This window comes from Macrobrachium nipponense, chromosome 4, assembly GCF_015104395.2.
Source record: "Macrobrachium nipponense isolate FS-2020 chromosome 4, ASM1510439v2, whole genome shotgun sequence".
Taxonomy (NCBI): domain Eukaryota; kingdom Metazoa; phylum Arthropoda; class Malacostraca; order Decapoda; family Palaemonidae; genus Macrobrachium; species Macrobrachium nipponense.
In genome coordinates, this window is record NC_061100.1 from 125901401 (window position 1) to 125925290 (window position 23890).

At 42.0% G+C, this 23890-nt stretch overlaps 1 protein-coding gene across 2 annotated transcripts in view; it reads left to right on the forward strand.

Moving 5' to 3' along the window:
• Positions 1–23890, forward strand: part of LOC135211138 (small RNA 2'-O-methyltransferase-like) — an 88116-nt gene that overhangs the window by 367 nt on the left and 63859 nt on the right. The window contains exons 1-3 of one of the 2 annotated variants that reach the window (XM_064244295.1): positions 616–752; positions 16251–16413; positions 18630–18734. In XM_064244295.1, the coding sequence (XP_064100365.1) occupies positions 16258–16413; positions 18630–18734 (261 nt within the window). In that variant the 5' untranslated portion in view covers positions 616–752; positions 16251–16257. Of the gene's footprint in view, positions 1–615; positions 753–16250; positions 16414–18629; positions 18735–23890 lie in introns of those variants that run through there. The other variant, XM_064244293.1, reaches the window with a different exon arrangement.

The following is a 23890-nucleotide window of genomic DNA, read 5'->3' on the forward strand; positions in this document are numbered from 1 at the left end:
ATTTGTTCCTAAATTGACTGCTGTTATTGTATAGCTAGGTACCTAGTAGTTAGTACTATAGGTATATTGCATTTCAATTAGTACCCTATGTTTTACTACCTAGGTAGTAGTACTAGGTCTAGATAGGTACGTGTACTACATGGAAATCAACTACCTACTACCTAAGCTACTAAAGCCTACCTAATAAACAAAGGTTCTTTGTGTTGGCGAACGCAGATCTGGAAAGAGTAACCCAAATCAAAAGTTCATGAAGTAGATTAGCTATAGCTAGGTAGTAACCCGATTCAGGCCAGCTTAGGTATGGACGATTGCATCTCCGTTTGGTTTCCTTTTGGAAAAGAAAGCTAGCCTATTATAGGTAGGTAGTGCTGCATTTATTGAAAAATCAGCCTCCCATTGCTAGGGCATTGAACCTTATTGGGAAACCATGTTTGGGTTTAGAGACGATTAGGAAAACTAGCAAAACAGAAAATACACAAGCATACCTAACTTTGCAAGTCATGGTGTACTGGGACCTAAGAAAAAAAAAGGAAGAAATAACCTAATGTAGGGCATCGAGGTGCACCCTTGCAGCCTCCTTCCTTCAAGGAAAAGCCTAACCTGAACATAAAGGTGAGGTTTCTGACTGGAATTTCCATCAGTCAGACGCAAGCCTTTGTGAGTGGCTAATCTAGTTTTTCTTTATGGCAATTTATGTGTAAAGCTCCACTAGATTGGCAACGATGAGTCGTTTTTCGCCACGTCGTCTGCTCGTAAGTATACATCAGAAGTATTTGTAATTTTTCTGGGTTAATTTGGTTGCAAAAAAGGGATAATAGACATGAATTAAATAAACATTTTGAAGTAAGGTTAAACAAAATAATGAGTAAAGTAAACAATTAAGGGAATAAAGCTTTGCACCTCATAAACAGTGTAGTCGTCTGCTGCTCGTAACTGTGTTTGCAGAGTGAGTGCTTAGGAACCAGGAACAGCAACGTGGTTCAAGTGCAATTTGGAGTGAATTAAGACCAAAATGTGTATAATTACAATCAAATACTAAGCACTGTGGAGTTTCAGTTGTGATGGCAGTAAGGATAAAACCACCGATTACAAGGTAAAAATGAATTCAGTTCAAACCATGACCCCGGGAATAAAAAGTTTCATACTTTCAGAAATATAGGCAACAAAATTTTGTTTTATTGTGCTGATTACAACTGTAATCTTGAGTAAGATCAATAAATGTTACATATATACGCTAACATTGTTCAAATGAGTGCTGAGAAGGCTGGGAAAGATGGTGGATTGTCTGTGGTTAGAACGGCCAGCCACACGATTGCTGCCATATTAGATTTCAAAACTGCCTTGAAAACATATTTTACGAAGAGCTCACATGCTTATTTTAGTTCGTATGGGGCTTTCATATATAACATTATGTTGATGAAACTTCATTCTTTTGAATGGTATGCTCAAAGTTGTAATTGTATTCTTGTTTCACCAATTAAATATCAAGTGAATAAGGACTGGCCAGCATGATGATGAGGGATTGTCTGCGGGTTGTTTACCCTATATATAGTATAAGACAACTTCATGAAAAGTTTATCATGAACTTGGTCAGTTCTCAAGTTCTTGCATAGTAGGCTTTGTATGTGACAAAAGAATGACTGAGGACAGAATTATGTAAAGGAAACATCATGATATCACCAGTGCACAATGACTTAGGTTATTGCTGCAGAGTTTGGTTGTATTTTGAGAGCATAATTCAGCAGAATTATGAAGCAGCGATCAGACTAGTTGCCAGACAACCAAAGGTATCCAAATTCTCTTGTTTCCCTTTTGGATCCCTCAGTAATTCTAGACCCCTAGGGGTGTAGTGCCATCAGTTCACCTCACACGGTGCCTGTAGGGATTACTGAAGGTTCTTTTCAGCATCCTTTCAGCCCCGAGCTGCATACCCTTTCGTTCCTTTTACTGAACTACTAGTCATATTCTCTCTTCTTCCATCTTACTTTCCACCCTCTCTCAACCATTGTTTCATACCTAATGCAAATGCAAGGTTTTCCTCCTGTTACACCTTTCAAATCTTCTTTACTCTTGGTTTCCCCTTCAGTGCTGAATGACCTTATAGGTCCCAGCTCTTGGCCCTGGCCTAAATTCTATATATAATCCTATCCTTTCCTATAATTCTTAGAATTAGGAATAATGAAAATGCTTAAATAACTAGTAAGCACCAATAATAATGGTCAAAGCACATGAAATACAAGATAAACATAAAAATAATAGATTAGTTCATTTTGTGAAAAATTAATTCATTATACAGATACTCTGCTGGCTACCTCATCAAGGTGAGGTTGTATTAAATAAGGTAAGTGTAGGATCCAAGTCATACTAACCTAGGCTATGAAACTTCAAAATCTGTACATTAGATGAAGGCATTATAAAATCGATTGGTTTTCACTAACAATAATGGTAAAAAAAAATGCTTGAGGTTAATTCACCAAATGGAAAATAGCCTAGGTTCTATGATAAGTCAACCGAGACTACCTAAGTAACTGCTGTGTTCATGTGTAAGACAACTTTTGAAGTTTCCAAAGCTAGCCAGTAATGGCAGGTTAAAGCTATGACAGACAGTTGATATTAGGTTATATTAATTTGCCAGAACAACTGGTCTAGACCAAGCTTATCCATCTGATTGCTAACCTGCCAGATAGGCACTAGACAAGGTTTAGTCTTAGACTCTTAATATTAAGGCTAAGCATTAGTTAATAGCTACTTAATCACCCAGAGCTGTTTCTTGTAAATCCTATATTTAGCAAACTAATTCAGTTAGTGGTTCATTCAAATTGTCTTAACCATTCTACTTAACATCTTTCACACCTCTTCACCATGGATATTGTTGAGTTTTGAGTATAGGTATCTTGGTTTGAAATGATGATGACTTTAGCATATTTGGTTTTTATCACAATTATAAGTGCTGTAAGCATGATGATACTTGATGATTCTCTTGTTTGTAAGAATGATCAGTGTATGTAGATGTCCAGTATGTGAACGCATGCAAGGTTCATGCCTTTCTTTGTTATTTTCTTTCTTTAGATTTCGGGAGTGTATGCAGTCTTTGAACTGTATTGAGTGTCTCTTGTGGTTGCCTGCCCAATGAAAATTTTATGCAGTCTGTGTCTTCAAAGGGCAGTACATAGCTTAGGGATGTGGTGTCGTTGCCATCTGCTTCAGCAGAGGGTCCTTCTTGGTTTGCTGTGTATTGTTCCGAACATGAAAGGTCATTTTCTTCAGAAACAAAAGGCCTCACAGGCTAAATTGGTGAGACACTTTCTGAAGGTCATCAGGCTTGTAATTGGAATAACCTTGAGTGAGTGCCTAGAGTACTCCTCTTTACATGATATCGTCTATTGAGAGCCCATGGGTTTCACCCTGGAGGTTTTGGTGTTGTTACAACTGACTAGATTGATTGATTTTGTTGGGGACCCCCCCCCCCCCCCCTTCTCTCTCTCTCAATTTGAAAACTACCTCTCCTCCACTCACTAGGCCAAGTTGCTTCCCCACCTCTTGAGTGACAGCAGAGAATCTCCAAACCTGCCCCTCTTCAGTTTGACCCATCAGTCTGTTTATTGATGAATAGCCTTCCCTTAGACTGGCATTAAACAGAATTGATCTTAGTGTCAGTTGCCATGGTTTTAGTCCAAGTGTCATTGTAGTTAGACCTTTGGCTTAGTACAGTGGGAGACTGCCCTTTCTTTTATGTCCTTTGAGAAGGACAAGGTTAAGTTTCAGAAGCTGTTAATGTCAGGAGGGAAGGACATTGACCTTCCTTGCATATGAGTCCATGTTTGGCTAACCTCATCTTGAAGAGACGTGACAGTGTTCAAAGACTCTTCATGACATGTTCAGAACGAAAGTGTTTTCACGTTTTGGAATGGATTGATCCTGAGTACCTCCTTGCTCTTTTTAAACAGCAAGGTTAAGGCAGTGGTACAGAAATAGAGAACTGATCCTCAGGACTCCATTATTCACAATGAAATGTGCAAAATTGCTTCAGGTAATGTGAAAGAGACTTCAGCCAAGCATGTAATGGTGGCTACACAATCAACATTAGGCTTAGGAAAAGGTCAAATCTCTTTCAAAGTCTGATTATGTGCTTAGCATTCCTCTCCTTCAGGAAGGGCTAAGAAACTTCCTGGCTCTTTTGGTCTTTTCTCCAGGGTTCAGCGAGGGAGGGCATCAATGGGAAGAGGAAGGGAGAAGAACACTGAAGTTAGCAGTTCTCCTCACCTGCTGCTGTTGGTGGGGGGATGCTTTTCATGCCATTGGGTGATGTGGTAGTAGTAGGCTTGATGGGATCCTCAAGACTGAACAGTATCCTATCACCTCTGAATGAGCTTATTCATCAGACTCATTTCAGGAGGGAAACTCCATTGTCTGTGTTGGCCTGTATCAATTCAGCGTGATCTGTTAAGTGATCAGTTGTATACTGATCGCTATTGGTCTCATGATAACTTAAGGTTTGATGTTGACCATAATCTTAGTGGTGTCTTGGTCTGCTGGCCCTTTTCATCAAGGTATTAAGAGAGTTACCCTTTGTCCTATGCTGCTTTGACAACTACATCTGGCGAGGTATGTGTAGAATTGCTTACACTTGAAAGTTGGAGATTCTCCAGCATCTCCTGCGAGAGAGAGGCTTTTTATGCAGAGTTGCATGAGATAAAAGTCGGGTACCATCCATATGTCCTTGACCAGGCAAAGTAGGCTTGCCTCTGCTCAAAACCACTAGTATACTGCAGATTGCAGAATTTTTTAATCAAACTTTGCTGAGATAAGCTTATCTTTTCTTCCCCAGTAAAGGGCTACCACATATCCATTTCTGAGGTCTTTCCCTAGCCTTTCCAAAGTTGCTGAAAAACTTATTTTTAGGCCACTATATAAATGTGTGTAATCTAAAGGATTGTAAGCTGACAGTCAATATGCAATGCTCTTTTAGACTTGATGTGTCATTTGCAACGGTACCTTGAAAAGGGTTTTAGTGCTGCTTCCAATTTAGTAAATCACAAGGCACTTATCTATAATCTTCAGAATCTTGCAGTGGGTGGATATGTTTTAGGCTGGAGTTCCACAGGGCAGCATTCTTGGTCCACTGTTATGTTTAGTGTATTCGTGAGGGATGCATACCAGCGCCCCCCCCCTCGCAAAAGTTTAGAATCCGCTAATAGTTGGAACCCATATTAAAACGCTGAAAACTGCCTGTTTTGGTAGGTAAAACTCAAGAAAAACCCACTAAAAATGTTTATACCATTTTTTTTTTAATAATTTTATCACAAAAAGTGCATATTATTGATTAAAAAAAAGGGAATTTCTGAATATTTCTCATAGAAAAATATCGCAAATAGGCAAATTTCCTGCGAAAAATGGTAGATATGGTCCAGAGAGAAATGCGAATCCAGAGAACGTGAATACTGTGGCCACACTGTACAAGTGACATGGGTGTTGGCTTGGAAAACAAGATTGTTCGGTGTGGCGATGCTGCAACACCTGTGGGTGTAATAAAGTCTCCACCGAGGAGAAGTAGAGTTGCCCTCAGCCTCAATCGGGACCTGGACGGGATCAGGGAGCAGTGTAGTCGGTGGGGTATGAGGCTGAACTCGAGTAAAACAAAAACTTTTGATTAGCAGATCTCGTACAGATTTTCCACCCCATCCTCCCCTTCAGGTGGATTAAACTTTGCTGAACAAGTCTGAAGCTTTAACTATTCTGGGTGTAAACTTTGACTCTCATCTAACTTTCGAGAAACTTCTAATGAAAGTTTCAGCAAAGGCCACATGAAAGTTTGGTAGCATTTGAGGCCCTGTATGTCAACAGAGATCTTTCATATTCACTATTGATCCCTGATCCCCTTTTCATCTGCCGAGAGCAACCAGATTCACTGAGCAGTAAATGTGCCTTGTTGCTAAACTTCTCAGTTCTAGAGTTCCTTTATTCCTGTGAAACAGCCTCCCAGAGGAAGCTGTGCAGTGATAACTTCAGAAGTTAGAGCAAAGATATATATATATAATATATAATATATATAATATATATATATTAATATGATATAAAATAGTATATATTATAATAATAATATTTTATGCGAACTTAACCTGGCAGTATATAGATATATATATAATAATTAATATATATATATTATATTATAATAATATTATGAGATATATATATATATATAAATTATATTTATATATATATATATTTTTTTAGCATGACACTTACCTGGCAGGTATATATATAGCTTATCCTCTTGACGCACTGGCAGAATTTCAAAACTCGCGGCAACTGCTAGTACACTGGTAGTTCAGGTGATGGCCACCCCGTGTTCCCGTGGCGCTGGTACTTGGAACTATTCCCGTTTTCCTCAGATTTTCTCTGCCAGCCGAACCGGCAACATCGTTGTTGGTTCTCTGTTAGAATTTCCTGCTCGTTGACTGACTTTTTTGGATATTGGTATCGTAGTTCACGAAGTTTAAGAGTGGCAATCGCATTTTGTTTGGATTTTGGTTTAGTATGTCTGATTCAGGAAGTATGTTTAGAGTTTGTGTGAAGAAGGGTGTAAGGTGAGACTGCCGAAATCATCGGTAGATCCACATACTATTTGTAAGAAGTGTCGGGAGTTTGTATGTACGTGGGACAATAGGTGCAATGAATGTCAGTGTCTGAATGAGAAAGAGTGGAAGCTCTTATGAAGTATGTTTGAGAGATTAGAAAAAGATCGGGTTAGAAGATCTGTATCTAGGAGTGAGAGATCGGATCTTCGAGTAAGCCTTTGAATGAATCTTTGCATGTGTCTTCTCCAGCTCATTCACATGTAGACGTAGCACCTTCCCCTCAGGTTTCTCCTGCGCCCGTTGCTGTATCTGAGGATACTACTGATCCACAAATCGTGAAAGTGTTCGCTGCCCTTGCGTCCATGGGAGATCAAATTAAACGATTAACAGACAAAGTAGTGGAAGTGTTTGGTGACAGTGTTTGTGGAGTGGGCGCCTGATCGTCCCTCTCGTGCTCCTAGACCGAGACCTCTGTCAAGCTCCCAGACCCAAGGGAGAAGGGCATGTCGACAGTCGAAGGGAGGCGAGAGGGGTTGACTCCGCGATCAGTCGTCCCTTCAGGCAGTTCTGTTGTTACGTCCCAGGCTGCTGCAGTACGCCATAGAAAAGGCGATACTGGGAAGTGCCGTTATTCTTCGGATAGTTCGGCCTCAGGAAGGAGTAGGCGTTTCGCGGAAGTATCGCGTCCTCTCAAGAGGTCATACTTTCCGTCCTCATCACAGGATGAAAGGGCTGTTGACCAAGAAGGGTGGAGTAGCCCTGAGATTTTTTCATCGGAGGATGAAGAAATTATCCCTATCAAAAGGAAGAGGATTTCTCGTCAGTTGGAAGTTTCTAGCGGTGCGGTGAGAGGTGTTTCTCTCCGCTTAGAGGAACTCCTCTGCGTAGACCGCAGGTTCGCTCACCTCTCCGTGTTAGCCGGTGCGTCCTCGATCTCCTCATCATCAGGAGTCTCGTAAGGAAGCGGAGACGAAGGAAGTTCTGCGGGACATGCAGGAGAGATGGCAGTGATTGTTCAATCATGGAGAAGCCCGAACAACCTTCGGTTAGACGTAAGGACTCGTCTCTCCCGGTTTAAGTCCTCCAAGAGGACGCAGGACGTGCAACGCAAGCCATGACGCAGTGCATCCCTTAAGAAGGACGAAGCAGTGCAGGACACAGGACGCAAGAGGAAGAGTGATGGACGCATGGTGGACGCATACGTTCAGGAGGACGCAGGACGCAGGCGGCAGCAAGTCGAAACTTTTTCTCGACAAGGAAGAGAGGAGTTTTATAAGGAGACAGCGCCGCATTCGCTTTCTAAGCAGGCTCTGCATAAGGAGTCCGCTTTGGAGAGTCATCAGGATCTTGGTTTTCAAGATATTTCTTCGCAGGAGGAGGAAGAATTTGTGGAGAGTGCGGAAGAGGACAAGAATGTGGAAGCTCCTTCTTCGGACTACAAGAGCTAACAGAGTGCCTTCTTTCTTTGTTTGAAGGAGATTTTCAACCTTCAGGTCCTCCATCGCCCTTGTCGCAATTTCGAAGACGAAGACAGCCAAGAAATCGTCTTTATTGAAAAAATGACTTTTGTCTATTTTGGCCAAGAAAGCCCTTCAACGCGTAAATGAGTGGTTGAAGGAGAAGAGAGAGTCGGGGAAGACTTCTTTTGCATTTCCTCCGGCCAAGTTGGCTTCGAAGTCTGGTGTTTGGTATGCTACGGGGGAAAGTCTTGGCCATGGGAGTTCCTGCCTCCTCCCAGGGAGACTTTTCCAACATAGTGGGACAGCTCCCGTAGACATGCTTTACATTCAGCCAAAGTTTGGTGCACTTCGTCAGAGTTCGACCATTTACTCAAAGGTATCTATCGGACTTTTGAGGTGTTTGAATTTTCTTTGACTGGTCGTGGGGGCCCTGGCTTCCGGACTTCGGAGATGGAAGATTCGTCAGAATCCGAGTTGTCGAGAAGTATCATGTCCTGTATGGATAAAGCCTTGAGAGATGGAGCTAATGAATTGGCTTCACTTTTTACAGCAGGCGTCTTGAAGAAAAGACATCTCTTGTGCTCGTTCGCTGCTAAAGGAGTGTCGAATGCGCAAAAGTCGGAGTTGATGTTCTCTCCGCTTTCAGGACAGCTCTTCCCTCAGGATATCATTAAGGACATCTCGCTCTCCCTCACTCAGAAGGCTACTCAAGATCTTCTCACGTCTTCTGTAAGGGGAAGTATTTACCTTCTAATGTAATGAAGAAGACCCCGAAGGATACAAAGACATCACAGCAGCCCTTTCGGGGTAGGACTTTTCCCGACCAGCATTTAGAGGGAAAAGAGTTCCAACAAAAGAAAAGGTTCCAAAACCTCAACCAAGCAATGAGTCAGAAGTCCTCCAGACTTGTGTGGGGGCCAGACTTTTAGACTTCTGGGAAGTCTGGCAAAGCAAAGGAGCGGATCCGTGGTCCGTAAAGGTAGCGAAGGAAGGATACAAGATCCCCTTTCTCAAGAAACACCTTTCGCTACAGCTCCGAGAGCCCTAGGGGCTCATTACATCGATTTAGAGAAGAGAGAGGCTCTTTGGCATCAGGTTGTCAGCATGTTAGAAAAGGGGGCCATAGAACCGGTTTCTGGATCACGAATCCCCAGGTTTTTACAACAGTTTTTCTAGTACCGAAGTCATCAGGAGGTTGGAGGCAGTACTGGACGTAAGCCAGCTAAACTTGTTCGTAGAAAAGACCAAGTTTACGATGGAGACGAACGATTCAGTACTGGCAGCGGTACGACCAGGGGACTGGATGTAAACGCTGGACCTTCAGGATGCGTACTTCCATATTCCGATTCACCCCAGGTCCAGGAAATATTTGAGATTCGTGATCCAGGACAGGATTTATCAATTCAAAGCCCTTTGTTTCGGTCTGTGCACGGCTCCTCAAATTTTTACAAGAATGATGTCGAATGTGGCGAAGTGGCTTCATTTGTCAGGAGTCAGAGTCTCTCTCTACCTCGACGATTGGCTCATAAGAGCACAATCAAAACAGCAATGTCTGGAGGACACGAACATCACATTGGAGTTAACTCAGCAACTGGGTCTGATGGTAAACCTGAAAAGTCACGGTTGATCCCCTCTCAGGAGCTAGTTTATTTGGGGATTCTGATATCCTCAGTGACTTTTCGGGCTTTTCCGTCACCCGAAAGGCAGACCATGTGCCGGCGGAAAGTGCAAGAATTCCTATTGAAAGACCAATGCTCGGCGAGAGAGTGGATAGCCTGCTGGGACACTCTCTTCGTTAGAGCGGTTTTCATTTCACTAGGGAGACTTCACATGAGGCCCTTACAAGTCTTTCTGAACGAAGTCTGGCCAAGAAGATCGCAACCAGATTCCTTCCGGTTTCCAATTCCTTCAAAGATAAAGGAGGAATTATAGTGGTGGCTAGTTCCGGGAGGTTGTCAGAGGGTACGTCACTCCAGCAGAGGAACCCAGACCGGATATTATTTTCAGACGCGTCAGACGCAGGCTGGGGAGCGACGCTGGGCCCTCGGGAGGAGTCAGGCCTTGGGAACGAAGAAGAAAAGGCATGGCACATAAACATGGAAGGAACTGATGGCGATCTTCTTGGCTCTGAAAGCGTTCAGACCGTGGATCAGCGGCAAAGTGGTGCAGATCAACGCGGACAATACCACAGCTCTGGCATATATACGAAAACAAGGAGAACCCACTCGTTGTCCCTTTGCAACTTGGCGAAGGAGATTCTTCTGTGGTCGCAGAGAGAAAACGTCACCCTGCTCACCAGGTTCCTTCAAGGAGAGAAGAACGTCAGAGCGGATCTGTTGAGCAGGGACGGACAAGTGCTTTCCATGGAGTGGATGTTGCATCTTCAAGTATGCCAGAGACTGTGGAAGCTCTGGGGCACTCCAGTAGTGGATCTTTTCGCTACCGCAGCGACGAAGAGGTTACCGAACTATTGTTCTCCAATCCCGGACCCTCTTGCAGTCGCAGTCGATGCCTTCCTACTAGATTGGACGGGTCTAGATGCGTACGCTTTTCCCCCGTTCAAGATTTTAGGAAAGGTAATGAAAAAATTCAGGGAAAGTCGAGGAAACAGGGCTGACTCTGATAGCCCCATACTGGCCGGCCCAAACGTGGTTCACAGAGGTACTGGAATGGACAGTGGATTCTCCGAGAAGTCTACCCACGAGAGTAGATCTTCTCAAACAACCCCACTTCGACAGGTTCCACAAGAACACCCTCGCTCTGGGTCTGACTGCGTTCAGACTATCGAAAGACTTGTCAGAGCGAGGGGGTTTTCTAGAGAAGCAGCGAAGGCAGTTGCAAGAGCACGAAGGCCATCGACTATCAAAGTGTACCAGTCGAAGTGGGAGAACTTCCGTAAATGGTGTAAGAATCGGAAGATTTCTTCATCCAGTACCTCTGTGACACAAATTGCAGATTTCCTTCTATACCTGAAGAAGGAACTGGGTTTGGCTAATCAGACAATTAAAGGCTATAAGTGTATGTTGTCTGCAGTGTTTAGACACAGAGGTTTAGATCTGTCCAACGACGCAGATCTTAGAGATCTTCTCAGATCTTTTTATACAAAGAAGGATCGACTTTGCAGAACTCCTTCTTGGAATTTGGATGTCGTTCTCAAATTCTTGGAGACGGATAGGTTTGAACCTATGGGCAGTTCGTCTTTGCGAGAGCTAACGAAGAAGACTATTTTCTTAGTAGCCTTAGCACAGCTAAAAGGATTAGCGAGCTGCAAGCTATTGACAAGCAAATTTTAGGCTAGGATGGAAGCACAACAAAGCAGTTTGTTCTTTTCAACAGGAGTTCTTAGCAAAGAATGAGAATCCTTCGCATCCGTGGCCAAGATCATTTGAGATTGAAGGACTGGCTGATCTAGTAGGTCAAGAACAAGAAAGGGTTCTTTGCCCAGTAAGAGCCTTACGTTTTTACGTAGAAAGAACAAGAAGCATTAGGGGAACTTCATGTTCTCTGTGGTGCTCTGTTAAAGATCCTACTAGACCTATGTCTAAAAACGCAATGGCTTTCTTTGTAAGAGAAGTCATTAAAGAAGCTCATTTGCTTTGTCAGGAAGAATGCTTCGGCTTGATTAAAGTTAAAGCTCATGATGTGAGAGCAGTAGCTACGTCCTTAGCATTCAGGAAAAATTTAGCCCTCAAGGACATTATAGATTCGACGTTTTGGAGGACAAACTCTGCGTTTGGCCTCTCATTACCATTGAGAGACGTTTTTTTTTTGAAGGACCAACTTTTGATAATTGTCAAACGTTAGGCCCGTATGTATCCTCAGGTACAGTACTGGGCAAAGGAGTTTCCACCCATAACCTAATAACATGCTAGGTTTTTATTTTAATTAGGTTATAGTGTTTTTTTATGGTTGTCTGAGAAGGTTAATACCAGCTCAGTTTTTTGGTTAGTGGTTATTATTGTATGTGTGTGTGGTTCAGGTGACTAACTTTCCTAGCATGAATGCCCGTGGTAAATGAGGGCTAGGGTTCTCTGTCAGCAGATTGGTCATGTCCAGTTGTCAGACCCTTGTTGTTAGCTTTCTCAACAAACAGGTCACATCCTAGTTGAGAGCTACTAAGGTTTAGCAGGCTAAGAGGCAGGACCTACGAAGTCGTCAGCTACCTTAGTAGGTAACGGAACTTAATAAAATAATTTTAAAATTTTTTAGTTATTTTTGAAGTATGACGATGTTGCTGTCTATGACCCACCTCCAAATGTGTCAATCAGCTATATATATACCTGCCAGGTAAGTGTCATGCATAAAAATGATATTGTTATGATACAATAAAGTTTTATGCATACTTACCTGGCAGGTTAGGTATATAATTAAAATTCCCACCCTCCTCCCCTCAGGAGGCAGGGTTCAGAGAAAATCTGAGGAAAACGGGAATAGTTCCAAGTACCAGCGCCACGGGAAGGGGGTGGCCATCACCTGAACTACCAGTGTACTAGCGGTTGCCGCGAGTTTTGAAATTTCTGCCAGTGCGTCAAGAGGATAAGCTATATATATACCTGCCAGGTAAGTATGCATAAAACTTTATTGTATCATAACAATATCATATATATATATATATATATATTATATATATATATATATTATATATAGTATATATATATATATTATATATATATAATATATTATATATATATATATTATAATATTATAGTATATATAATATATATATTTTTTATATTGGAATGATGCCGAAATATGGAAAGAGGTAATGCTAGGGCGTACTCCGTAAACGACGCACAGAGACATCGCCCTAACTCTGGTAAGGCGAGGGCTACTGCATCAGGAGCGGGTGCAGCTAAAGAAGCGAGCTCACATTGGGTTTAGAGTATGTCAGCTAAATGTTGGGTCCATGACTGGGAGAAGTAGAGAATTGGCTGACTTGATGATAGAAAAAGTAGATGTTATGTGTGTGCAAGAAATGCGGTGGAAAGGAAATAAAGCTAAAGAGTTGGGAGATGGATATAAGCTATATTATAGTGGAGCAAATAAGCAAGGTAGAAATGGAGTTGCATAGTACTGACTAGTGAACTGAAGAACTCGGTAATAGAAGTGCATAGAAAGAATGACCGATATCATCAGATTGAAGATATGTTATGGAGGAGAGATTCTGAATATTATAAGCGCATATGCACCACAAGTTGGTTGCACAGAAGAAGAGAAGGGAAATTTCTGGAGAGACATGGATGGAATAATGCAAGAACTGGAAGAGCATGAGAGGGTGATAGTTGGGGCAGATTTGAATGGCCATGTCGGAAGTGAAAATGAGGCGATTGGGCGGGTGCGTGGGGGCCATGGAATTGGGGAGAGAAACTCAGAAGGAGAGAGTGTAGTGGACTTTGCTGTGTCATTCGACATGGCAATAGTAAACACATTCTTTAAGAAGAAAAGGGAACACTTAATAACATATAGGAGTGGGGGAAGATTCTCCCAGATAGACTACTTCTTGTATAAAAGGATAAATCTGGTGGAGGTCAAGAACTGCAAAGTTATTCCAGGCGACCATGTAGCCCCCCAACACAGACTGCTATGTATGGGTTTGAAGTTGAAAAGGGAAAGAAAAACCAAAGCTAAAGGGATATGGAAAATTAAATGGTACAAATTAGAGAAGGAAGGGGATAAGAAGAGAGAGTTTAAGAGGAGGGTTTTGGAGGATATTGATATAGGGATTGAAGATGTTCAAGAATGGTGGGCACGAAATGCAGCAGTAATAAGAAGGCATGGAAAGGAGCTGCTAGGAGAGACATCTGGTATCATATGGGAAGAAAAGGAGAGTTGGTGGTGGGATGAAGACATTGAGAAAGTAGTAAAAGATAAGAAGGAGCAAAGAAAAGATGGGAAGAGTCACAGTCAGTGGAAGACAGAGATAGGTTCAGAGAGAAAAACAAGGTGGTGAAAAAGGTGGTAGCCCAAGCTAAAGCAAAGTCGTATGATGATGTGTATAATGAGCTGGGGACAAAGGAAGGATTAAAGAAGATGATCAAGCTATCAAAGGCTAGAAATAAGAGCACCAAAGATATTACACATATCAAACAAATAAAGGATCAAGATGGTGTAGTACTTAGAAAGGAGGAAGACATTGTGAAGAGATGGAAAGAATATTTCAAACAGTTGGTAAATGAAGAAAATAATCGACTAATAAGAGAGGATGGGCAAGTGAACGTTGGCATGGTAATGAGGTTTTCTAGGCGAGAGGTACTAAATGCACTGAAGAAGATGAAGAATGGGAAGGCAACTGGACCAGACATGATTCCGGTGGAGGCATGGAAAGCATTAGGAGATGAAGGAGTGGATATACTGTACGATCTTATGATAAAGATCCTTGAACAGGAAAAGATACCAAATGAGTGGCGTGGGAGTATATTGATCCCAATTTTTAAAGGGAAAGGCGATGTCCAAGAGTGTGGTAATTATAGGGGCATTAAATTGATGTCCCACACTTTGAAGATACTGGAAAGGATGATAGATGCTAGACTGAGAGAAGAAGTACAAATAGGTAAAGAGCAGATGGGATTTATGAAGGGAAGGGGAACAACAGATGGTATATTTTGTCTGAGGCAAATAATGGAGAAATTCGGGGAAAGACAAAGGGACCTACATATGGTATTCATTGACCCTGAAAAGGCTTATGACCGAGTCCTGAGACAAGAGGTATGGAGGAGAGTGAGGGAGAAGATGGTGCCAGAGAAGTATGTGCGATTGATACAAGAGATGTACCGGAATGTATTTACCAGAGTGAGGAGCAGTGTTGGGGAGACAGAAGGTTTTGAGGTGAGAGTAGGATTACACCAGGGGTCGGCTCTGAGCCCATTTATCTTTAACATAGTGATGGATGTTATAATAGAGGAAGTAAGGGAGATAGTACCATGGAACATATTGTATGCAGATGATATTGTTCTGTGTGCAAAGAGCAGGGAAGATCTGGAAGTGAAATTGGAAAGATGGAGGCAAGTACTGAAGGACAGAGGAATGAAAATAAGTAGATCTAAGACAGAATATATGTGTACCACCACTGAGGGGGATGATAGAGAAAGTATTCAGCTTGGTGGAGAGCAAATAAGGAGAGTTGATAAGTTTAAGTATTTGGGATCTTTTGTTAACGCTGGAGGAAGTATGGAAGAAGAAGTAAAACATCGGGTACAGGCAGGCTGGAACAACTGGAGAGCGGCCTCTGGAGTTCTTGTGACAAAAGAGTGCCGCTTAGGTTAAAAGGAAAAATTTCACAAGACGGTGGTAAGAACAGCAATGCTGTATGGTACAGAAACAGCAAGCATGAGAAAAACAGAGCAGAAGATGGATGTGGCAGAAATGAGAATGCATAGGTGGATGTCTGGGGTGACAAGAGAGGATAGGATCAGAAATGACTACATAAGGGGGTCAACTAAGGTGGTGGAAGTATCAAAGAAAGTGCAGGAGGGGAGGCTGAGATGGTATGGACACTTGTTGAGGAGAGATGAGGACCACGCTGGGAGACATACTATGGGGGTGGAGGTGCAAGGAAGAAGAAGAAGAGGGAGACCAAGAAAGAGATGGAAGGACTGTGTGAGAGGAGACTTACATGAGAAGGGAATTGATGAGGCAGAAGCGCAGGATAGAAATAGATGGTTTTGAAATGGCTCATCCGAAACGGCGACCCCATATAAAAATGGGAACAAGCTGGGAAGAAGAAGAAGAAGAACATACATACATACATACATACATACATACATACATACATACATACATACATGCAGGCAGTCCCCGGCTTACGACGTTCTGGGGTTACGACACTTTTCAATTACTATTATATTTGTCAGAAATTATTTCCAGGGTTACGGCACTTATGACGCCAATTTGACAAGAAATATGACTCCAAAAATGCAAAATAATCAATATTGTAAGCCTGTATGTGTGTGTGTGTGTGTGTATATATATATATATATATATATATATATATATATATATATATATATATATATATATATATATATATATATATATATATATAAATAAAATGTATATGGTAATAATAATATGTTAAGGGAGAACTGTATGCTTACCTGGATATGATACTTTTTTTTTATCTTTTTGCTTAAAATGATAATTTCTCTTATTTACTTGGTAATAACTAGGCATATGCAAAAAATGCAAGTACAATAGTTTTTTTTTTACTTTACAGGAAAGCCATGGAAACAAAAGAAAAGTTGAAGTTTGTAGATGAAAACATTGGTGTTTTGGAAATATCAGAAAGCTCAATTGTGTTCACTCCACCACTGTATAGACAACGTTACCAGAAAGTCAAGGAGAAAATAGAAAGTTACAGCCAAGGAGCCTTCTCAAAGGTAAGTTTATAGTAATGGTATAGAGAATAGTGGATAAAGATTCACATGTCCTTTTATGAAGTTCATTATTTTAGATGGATTTTTTCCTTTTCACTTACTGCCCTTATCAATTTGAAAGTGAAGATGTTCGTACAAGAATACAGACCTTCATATTTTATATGGATAACTTTTGCTGATGGCTGGTTTGATTACTGAAGCTTGGAAACAATGTAGCTGATGTCAGTGGGTAGAAGGGTGGCAGGGTCCCACCCCCTTGCTGTCAGCAACTCGATAGTTCTCAGTTGTTGTTTAATTTGCAAATCTCCAGTGCTACTTTGGTCATGGAATGGATATGGTTTTGAAGCTTTGTCATAATTACTATAATTTTATTTGTATATAGGTGGTGGTTCTTAATTATTTTAGCTTTATTTATATGTACATATGATTAACATACTAATTTGCAGCCCTTTAGCCTCAGTAGTTCTTTAGAACTGAGGGCAGATGGAAAAAGTGCAGAAGCCATCTCAATAGTTTTTTTTGACAGAAAACTAAAAAAAAAAAAAGGACAGAGTATTAGCTAATCATTGTACAAGAATGTGGATATCTGGGAAGGACAAGCAAGGTAGGAGATGTTAATGGTCGGGCTGGAGTGGAAACTCATGTGCTCATTAAGTGCCCAAAGATCTCAGCTGTGGTTCAAGATTGGTAGGCTGGTGTCTCACCAACTCCACTTGTTGACAGTTGAGATGCACCAGTGGGCGATCAACAACTGTGGAGCTCATGGCCAAGTACATTCCAGGCAAGAGGACTGTGGTAGCTGACAAGCTAAATCGTTGAAGTTAAGTCCTAGGTATGGAGTGGTCTCTGCATCAGGATGTAGCAGACAGGCTGTTTCACCTTTGGGGAAGATCCATGCTAGACCTCTTCACCATTCACTTCAACAGGAAGCTGGAGGTCTACATTTTGGTGATCCCGGATCCTCTTGTTCTGGCAGAGGACGCTCTACAGCATCCTTGGGACAACTTCGAGGTGTACACCTTCCCTCCTTTCTGCCTGATCCACCAGGTCCTGAACAGAGTAACAAGCCTTCGAAATCTCAGGATGACCTTAGTGGGCGCCTCTTTGGCCACAGGCGCAGTGGTTCCCAGACCTGTCCCTTCTGTCAGAAAAAGTTCCGAGAGAAATTCCAGCCTTTGTTGCCTCTTGCAGCCATATCTAGACTACACAAGAAGTGAGGTTCTTATTTCTTCAGTCAGGAGTACCAGGGTGCTGCTAATCTGCCAACAGACAATCTTCTAATTGTTATTCACAGGTTAGGATTTGCACACACAAATGTGGAAGTCATAGAAATTGTTGGTTTGTAGATGAAGAGTAAATTGTTTTAAGGAAATTGCATTTTTAAATTATCATGAATATAATGAGGTCTTTGAAATTTTCCACTGTCATCACTGGATGTGTTTTTTTTTTTTTTTTTTTTTTTTTTTTTTTACACAAGTTTTATCACTGAAGAAAGTCTTATAAGCAATGGTAACCAGGCTCCCACTTTGGGAGTAGAATAGCAGCAGTTCATCCCTTTGGCTTGGGCACTTGTGTGAGTTTTTGAAAACAAAGTTCTTCACACGATTTTCATTCATACCTAAGATTGATCATTCATAGTGCATGCACTTTTTATGGATCATCATTTTGTTGCATTAATGTTTCATGGGATTGCAAAGGTAGGCATAGATGCCATTCTCTATGTGATAGGTTAGACAATTATAAGTAAGCAATGCTTTTTTCAAGCTTATTCTGTCACTGTAATATGATAGATCTGAAGTTATTACCCATAAAGGTAAACAAAAATAATGACAAGTGTCTGTGTAGACAATTAAGTTAGCCTGCATTACACAGCTATACGTACTAACTACTAGTTTGTTGCTTGTTCATCTTCTATCCAGTATAATATCTAATGTTGTGCCTTTTGATAGTATACAGTACAGTAATTCATCTTTTAAATGGTAACGTACTTTAGAATTGTATCACATAAAAGATTTTTTCTTCTTGTCATGTCCATTGTGTGCAAAAATCTACTTTTTGTTTTGTTTTATTCTTTACTTATTTAACCCTTGCATTAGTTTGTATTATTTCTTTATGTGTTTATGCATTTTCAAATGGCAAAACCAAATCTGATTTCTCTATTGATGACAATTCATGACCAAAACATTAATCATGTTTTATATAACACTCTTTTTCCAAAGGTTTTAGATCTTGGGTGCTCTGATCTCAAATTCTTTCGGTACCTACGAGATATCTCTGGTGTAAAAGAAATTGTGGTGCTGGATAAAGATGAAGCCACCTTGAAGGTAAGTACTGTATACTATTTCGCTTAGTACTGTATCATTGGACTGAATCTTACTTACTAATAAAGATAAGTATGTCTTCATTCCAGCAGGTATAGTCAGGATTTAAAGCAAAAATAAGAATACTAGACTAACTTGGAGGATTGTCTAGTTCATCTGTTCTCCACCAAGTATATCTCAGTTTTAGTTCTCATCAGGATTCATCCCAGTATTCAGAATGGTAGTTAGTCATTTGCTAATGCTGTTGACTGTTTTTTCATGTTATGGGAACTTATTTTGTCTTGTTCTTATAGGATATCTCAAACTGACAGTAGAACAGAACATCAGTTATTGCATAAAGGGATTTTGACGTAGGAAAAATCTATTTCTGGGTGATTGGCTCGTGTCGCCCTATGAAAGGATCCTTAATATCATTCTTTCTAGGTAAAATTAATCTAAAATTACCAGACGAAACAAAATTAAGAAAATGTCAGTAAAACTGACTCGCTCACTCTTTAAAAGAAGTGTCGGTATGAGAATAGGGGCGAGTGGGAACACTACCACGAGACATTCACCAATTAGACCTTCCAATCAAAATCCCCACTAGAGAGAGCTGATACCAACGGGCGATGCGGCCGCTACTACTACTACTAGGGGACGCCACGGACAGCAGCGCCCCTAGCGGTCATCCTTAATCTATGAACATCTTGTCCTGCAGGGGGGGGCAATCAATACAGGGCGGGTTTCATAGGGCGACACGAGCCAATCACCCAGAAATAGATTTTTCCTACGTCAAAATCCCTTTTCTGGGCTCAGCTCGTGTCGGCCTATGAAAGAGTACCAGAGAAACAGACAAGATGGGAAAAAAGGACAAATGAAAATCAGTTGTAAAAATGAGGGATATAATATAAGTAAATCAGTTATTACAGCAAATAAACTAAGTACTTAAGGCTAACTTATTTTAAACAATGACATAAAAGAAAGTTAGTAATGTAAAGTACTTAAAATTATAGTAAACATAGTAAAATACAATAATGCAGTGTAATTTAACAAAATAGATTCACTTAGATAACGTATTTACAAAATATACAAACACATTGTGTCCTACCCTAGTATAAAATAAGGGTAGGTACACTGAAGTACATTATCAGTACATAGTGTGGATGTCCCTAGCAAAAAAATAAGGGACAATCCACTAATATGATCTCAGCGGCTAAGGCTAGAATATCCGAGTAGCATGGCGATAGGGTGATGCATGTTGGACGAGGTAGGTAGAGAGGAGACCTGGATCTATACTACGACTACTATACAGTATCAGGGGAACAATGTTTTTTTCCCGCTGCTACTGCAGAAAATTTTAAAAGATTCCAAGGACTTTAGATAGTGACGTTTAAAGACTGTCGGAGATTTCCATCCAGTATACTTTTTAAGATCCTCAAAGTTCATATGTTGAAAGTAATTAATTGAGGTGGCTACTCCCTGATGTCATGTGCTTTTGGAAATGAATCAGGATTGGCTTGTTTAATGAAGTAAAGGATTTGTCTTTGTCTTAATACCTTTTACTGATAAAGTACCACCTTTTTCTCTCATGAAGAGAGAACCTGAGGATCTTGAGGATGTACGAGATAGAAAGGCTCTTAAAGTTGATACTGGGCAGAGAGAAGGGTCTTGCGGAAGTGGGATGACTTTCCAAGGAGCCGACCTTGCAAGAGGATCCTCATTTTTAGCCAAAAAACTACGATTCGGAGCAAGCAGAACTTCTGAGGGGAGGAATTCACACTGACCGCATCTCTGGATAGAGCCGACAGTTCTGAAATTCTAGCTCCTGAAGCTAGGCTTAATAAGAATAATGTCTTTCTAAGAAGCATTATGAATGTACAAGATGAGTTGTCAGTATCTGATGCTAGTTTGAGGACATCATTTAAGAACCATGAGACTGCAGTAGGCCTTTGAGAAGGTCTAAGTCTAGCACAGGCTTTAGGGATAGACGTAAAATAAGATTCAGTCAGATCTATCTGGAAACCTAACTGAAAGATCTTCTTCAAAGCCGATTTATGAGTAGTAATAGTGCTAGCTGCTAAACCTTTTTCAAACAAGGATCTGAAAAAGGATATAGCTAAATTAACTGTCATGGTTGTAGTGTTTGATTCTTTCAGGAAGGATGCTAATTTTTTAACAGCTGAGTCATATTGTCTAATAGTTGACTCTCTCTTATCTGATTCTAGGAAGAGGATGTTTTGTGGATCAATGTTAGCATCTTTATTAGCCGCAAACTTCATGAAGTCCATAAAGTTAGGGTCTGAAGAATTCCTGAGGAAGCGAACACAGTCCTCATTTGTACTGATTGTGACAGCTTGGGATTGGGAATCCGTTGAGGTCGGAGACCCAATTCCAGAAGCAGAGGATACCAGTTGCTCTTGGGCCAGTCTGGAGCAATCAGGGCTACTAGTCCCTTGAAAGTCCTCAGCTTGCTCAAGACTTTCAAGAGAAGATTCACTGGAGGAAAAACAAATTTTTCTCCACTGATTCCAATCTAACGACAGGGCGTCCGTGGCATAAGCCAGAGGGTCCAGGTTGGGGGCCACATAGCAAGGGAGCTTGTGGTTCGCTTGTGAGGCGAAGAGATCTTACTTGGAGGACCTGGCGACTATCTCGGCATATCCACTGGAATGACCCGTCGTCTAGGGAACATTATGATTCCCGAGGGACCGACCGGGACAAGGCGTCTGCTATCACATTCTTACCCCCGCCAGGTGAGTGGCGGACAGATGCCATTTGTGTTTGTTTGCTAGTGCAAAGATGGCTATCATGACATGGTTCACATGTTTGGATTTGGACCCTCCTCTGTTGATGCAATGAACTACCACTGCACTGTCCAAAACTAGTCTTAGATGAGACTTTTCCGGGGGAAGAAGTCTCTTCAGGGTAAGAAATACTGCCATTGCTTCCAGAACGTTATGTGAGCTGGCGGAATTGAACTGACCAAGTCCCTGAACTTGTTTGAATTGAGAATATCCCCCCCACCCGGACAGGGAGGCATCCGTGTGAATGGTTAACACTGGAAGGGGATATTGAAGGGTACCCGCTTGGCCAGGTTCTTTACTTTTGTCCATGGACGGAGTTGATTGCGAAGGATCTGTGGAATTACTGACAACTTGTCTCGAGATTTGGCGTTGCTCTCGATCGCCAAACTCGATTTATATCTTTCAGCCTTGCTTTCAGGAGGATATCTGTCACTGAAGCAAACTGAAGGGAACCTAGGATTCTTTCCTGGCTTCTCCTTGATGTTTGCTTGCATTTGAGAAATTGTCTGACAGACTTGGCTATCTCTTTCCGTTTGGCCACTGGAATTGACAGATTGTGGGAAGACAAATCCCATTGGATTCCTAGCCACTGAAAACGAGACTCCGGAGTAAGTCTGGATTTCGTTTTGTTTATCTGGAACCCAGATGTTCCAGAAATTGAACTACCTTTTTCGTGGCTTTGAGACATTCCTCGACTGTTGGTGCCCAGATCAACCAATCGTCGAGGTATGCTGCTATCATTATTCCCTGAGTTCTCAATTGTTTGCACCACTACTTCTGCTATTTTCGTGAATACCCTGGGCTACATTCAGACCGAAGGGCATCACTTTGAATGAGAATGTCTGATTTCCTAGCCTGAATCCTAGGAATGGGCGGAAGTGTCTGGCTATAGGGATATGATAGTATGGCGTCTGTAAGATCGATGGAGCATGTGACGGCTCCATGAGGAAGTAAGGTCCTTACCTGCGAGAGGGTAAGCATTTTGAACTTGTCGCAACGAATGAAAGAGTTTAGCCTTGACAAGTCTAAGATTACCCTTCTTTTTGTTGAGCCTTTCTTTGGCACGCTGAATAAGCGACTTGAAATTTTAGATGCTTGACTCTCGCAATAGCTCCTTTCTGAAGGAGTTCCTCCGCCATAAATCTGTCAATTCCTTTGATGGTACTTGACGGAATGATTTGATTGGAGGGGGATCTTTGATCCAACTCCAACCCAATCCCTTGGACACTATGCTCTGTGCCCAATTGCTGAACCCCCACCTGTGACGGAAGAGGAACAGCCTCCCTCCTACCTGGGGAGCCTCATTGTTGATGGGCGGGTTGACCTCCACGCCCTCCTCTGAACTGCCTACTCCTTGCCGCCCTTCCTGTGCCACGCTGGCGAAAGTGGCCTCTCGCTCTGTTACCTCTCGATTGCCTATTAAAGGGAGGGTAAGCCTGACCTTCATACATAGGGTTGAAGGCCGGCGAGAGTGCGTAGGAGGTCGAGGGTTGTGACTGAGGAGACAGCAGGAGGATGGGCTGGGTCTGCTTCGAGGTTTGAAGGTTGTCCCTGTTGGGTAACCGGACGGCCTGAACAAATTGCTGCTGTTGCTGGTGTTTCTGGTAAGGCTGGAACCTTTTACCAGACTTCTTTAGTTTCTTACCAGCAGCAGGGGCGGATTCTTGTTTCCTCTTAGAGGAGATACCCCATCTAGCTCTAAGGCTCTGGTTGAGCCTAGCAGCCTCGTGGTGTACCTCATTTACAGCGGACTCTGGGAAGAGGTCCGCTCCCCACATGCTGGAAGCCAGGAGTCTATTAGGTTCGTGCCTAATAGTGCACTCCTGCAGAACGTGCTTTCGGCAATTCCTCCTAGCTTGGAAGAAGTCGAAAGCATCCGTCTGAACCGTTTGAAGCTGGGACTTGGCCAGAATCTTAAATAAAGGTTCTGTGCCATACGAAAGAGCAGCCATCTCTGTGATAATCAGAGAATTGAGGGACCTGCCAAACCTAGTTCGAGCGTCGAACTCTGCCTGAATCAAGGATCAGGCAGCCTTGGGAGCTTTTTCGCCAAACTGGTCCATAGCACAGTCCGGTTTGAGCTTACCAAGCGTGAAAGTGGCAGGCAAGTTCTCCCACAATTCTCCGAAAGCTGGGAAGAGCGGAGAAGTAGACTCTGCTTCCCTCAGCTGTGGCATGGGCTCATCCTTGAGGACTGTGCCTGAAGAGTCGCTTCCACTATTTTTGTAGCGAACGGAAGAGAAGCCTCCTCCTCCGTCGCAAAAATAGTAAAAGGACTCTTGAAAGCCTGGAGCTTAGTGTTGGTACACTCCCAGTCCTCAAGGCAGTGAACCCATTCGCGTTGAGCGTGATCTCTACTATAGAGAACGTTCTCCC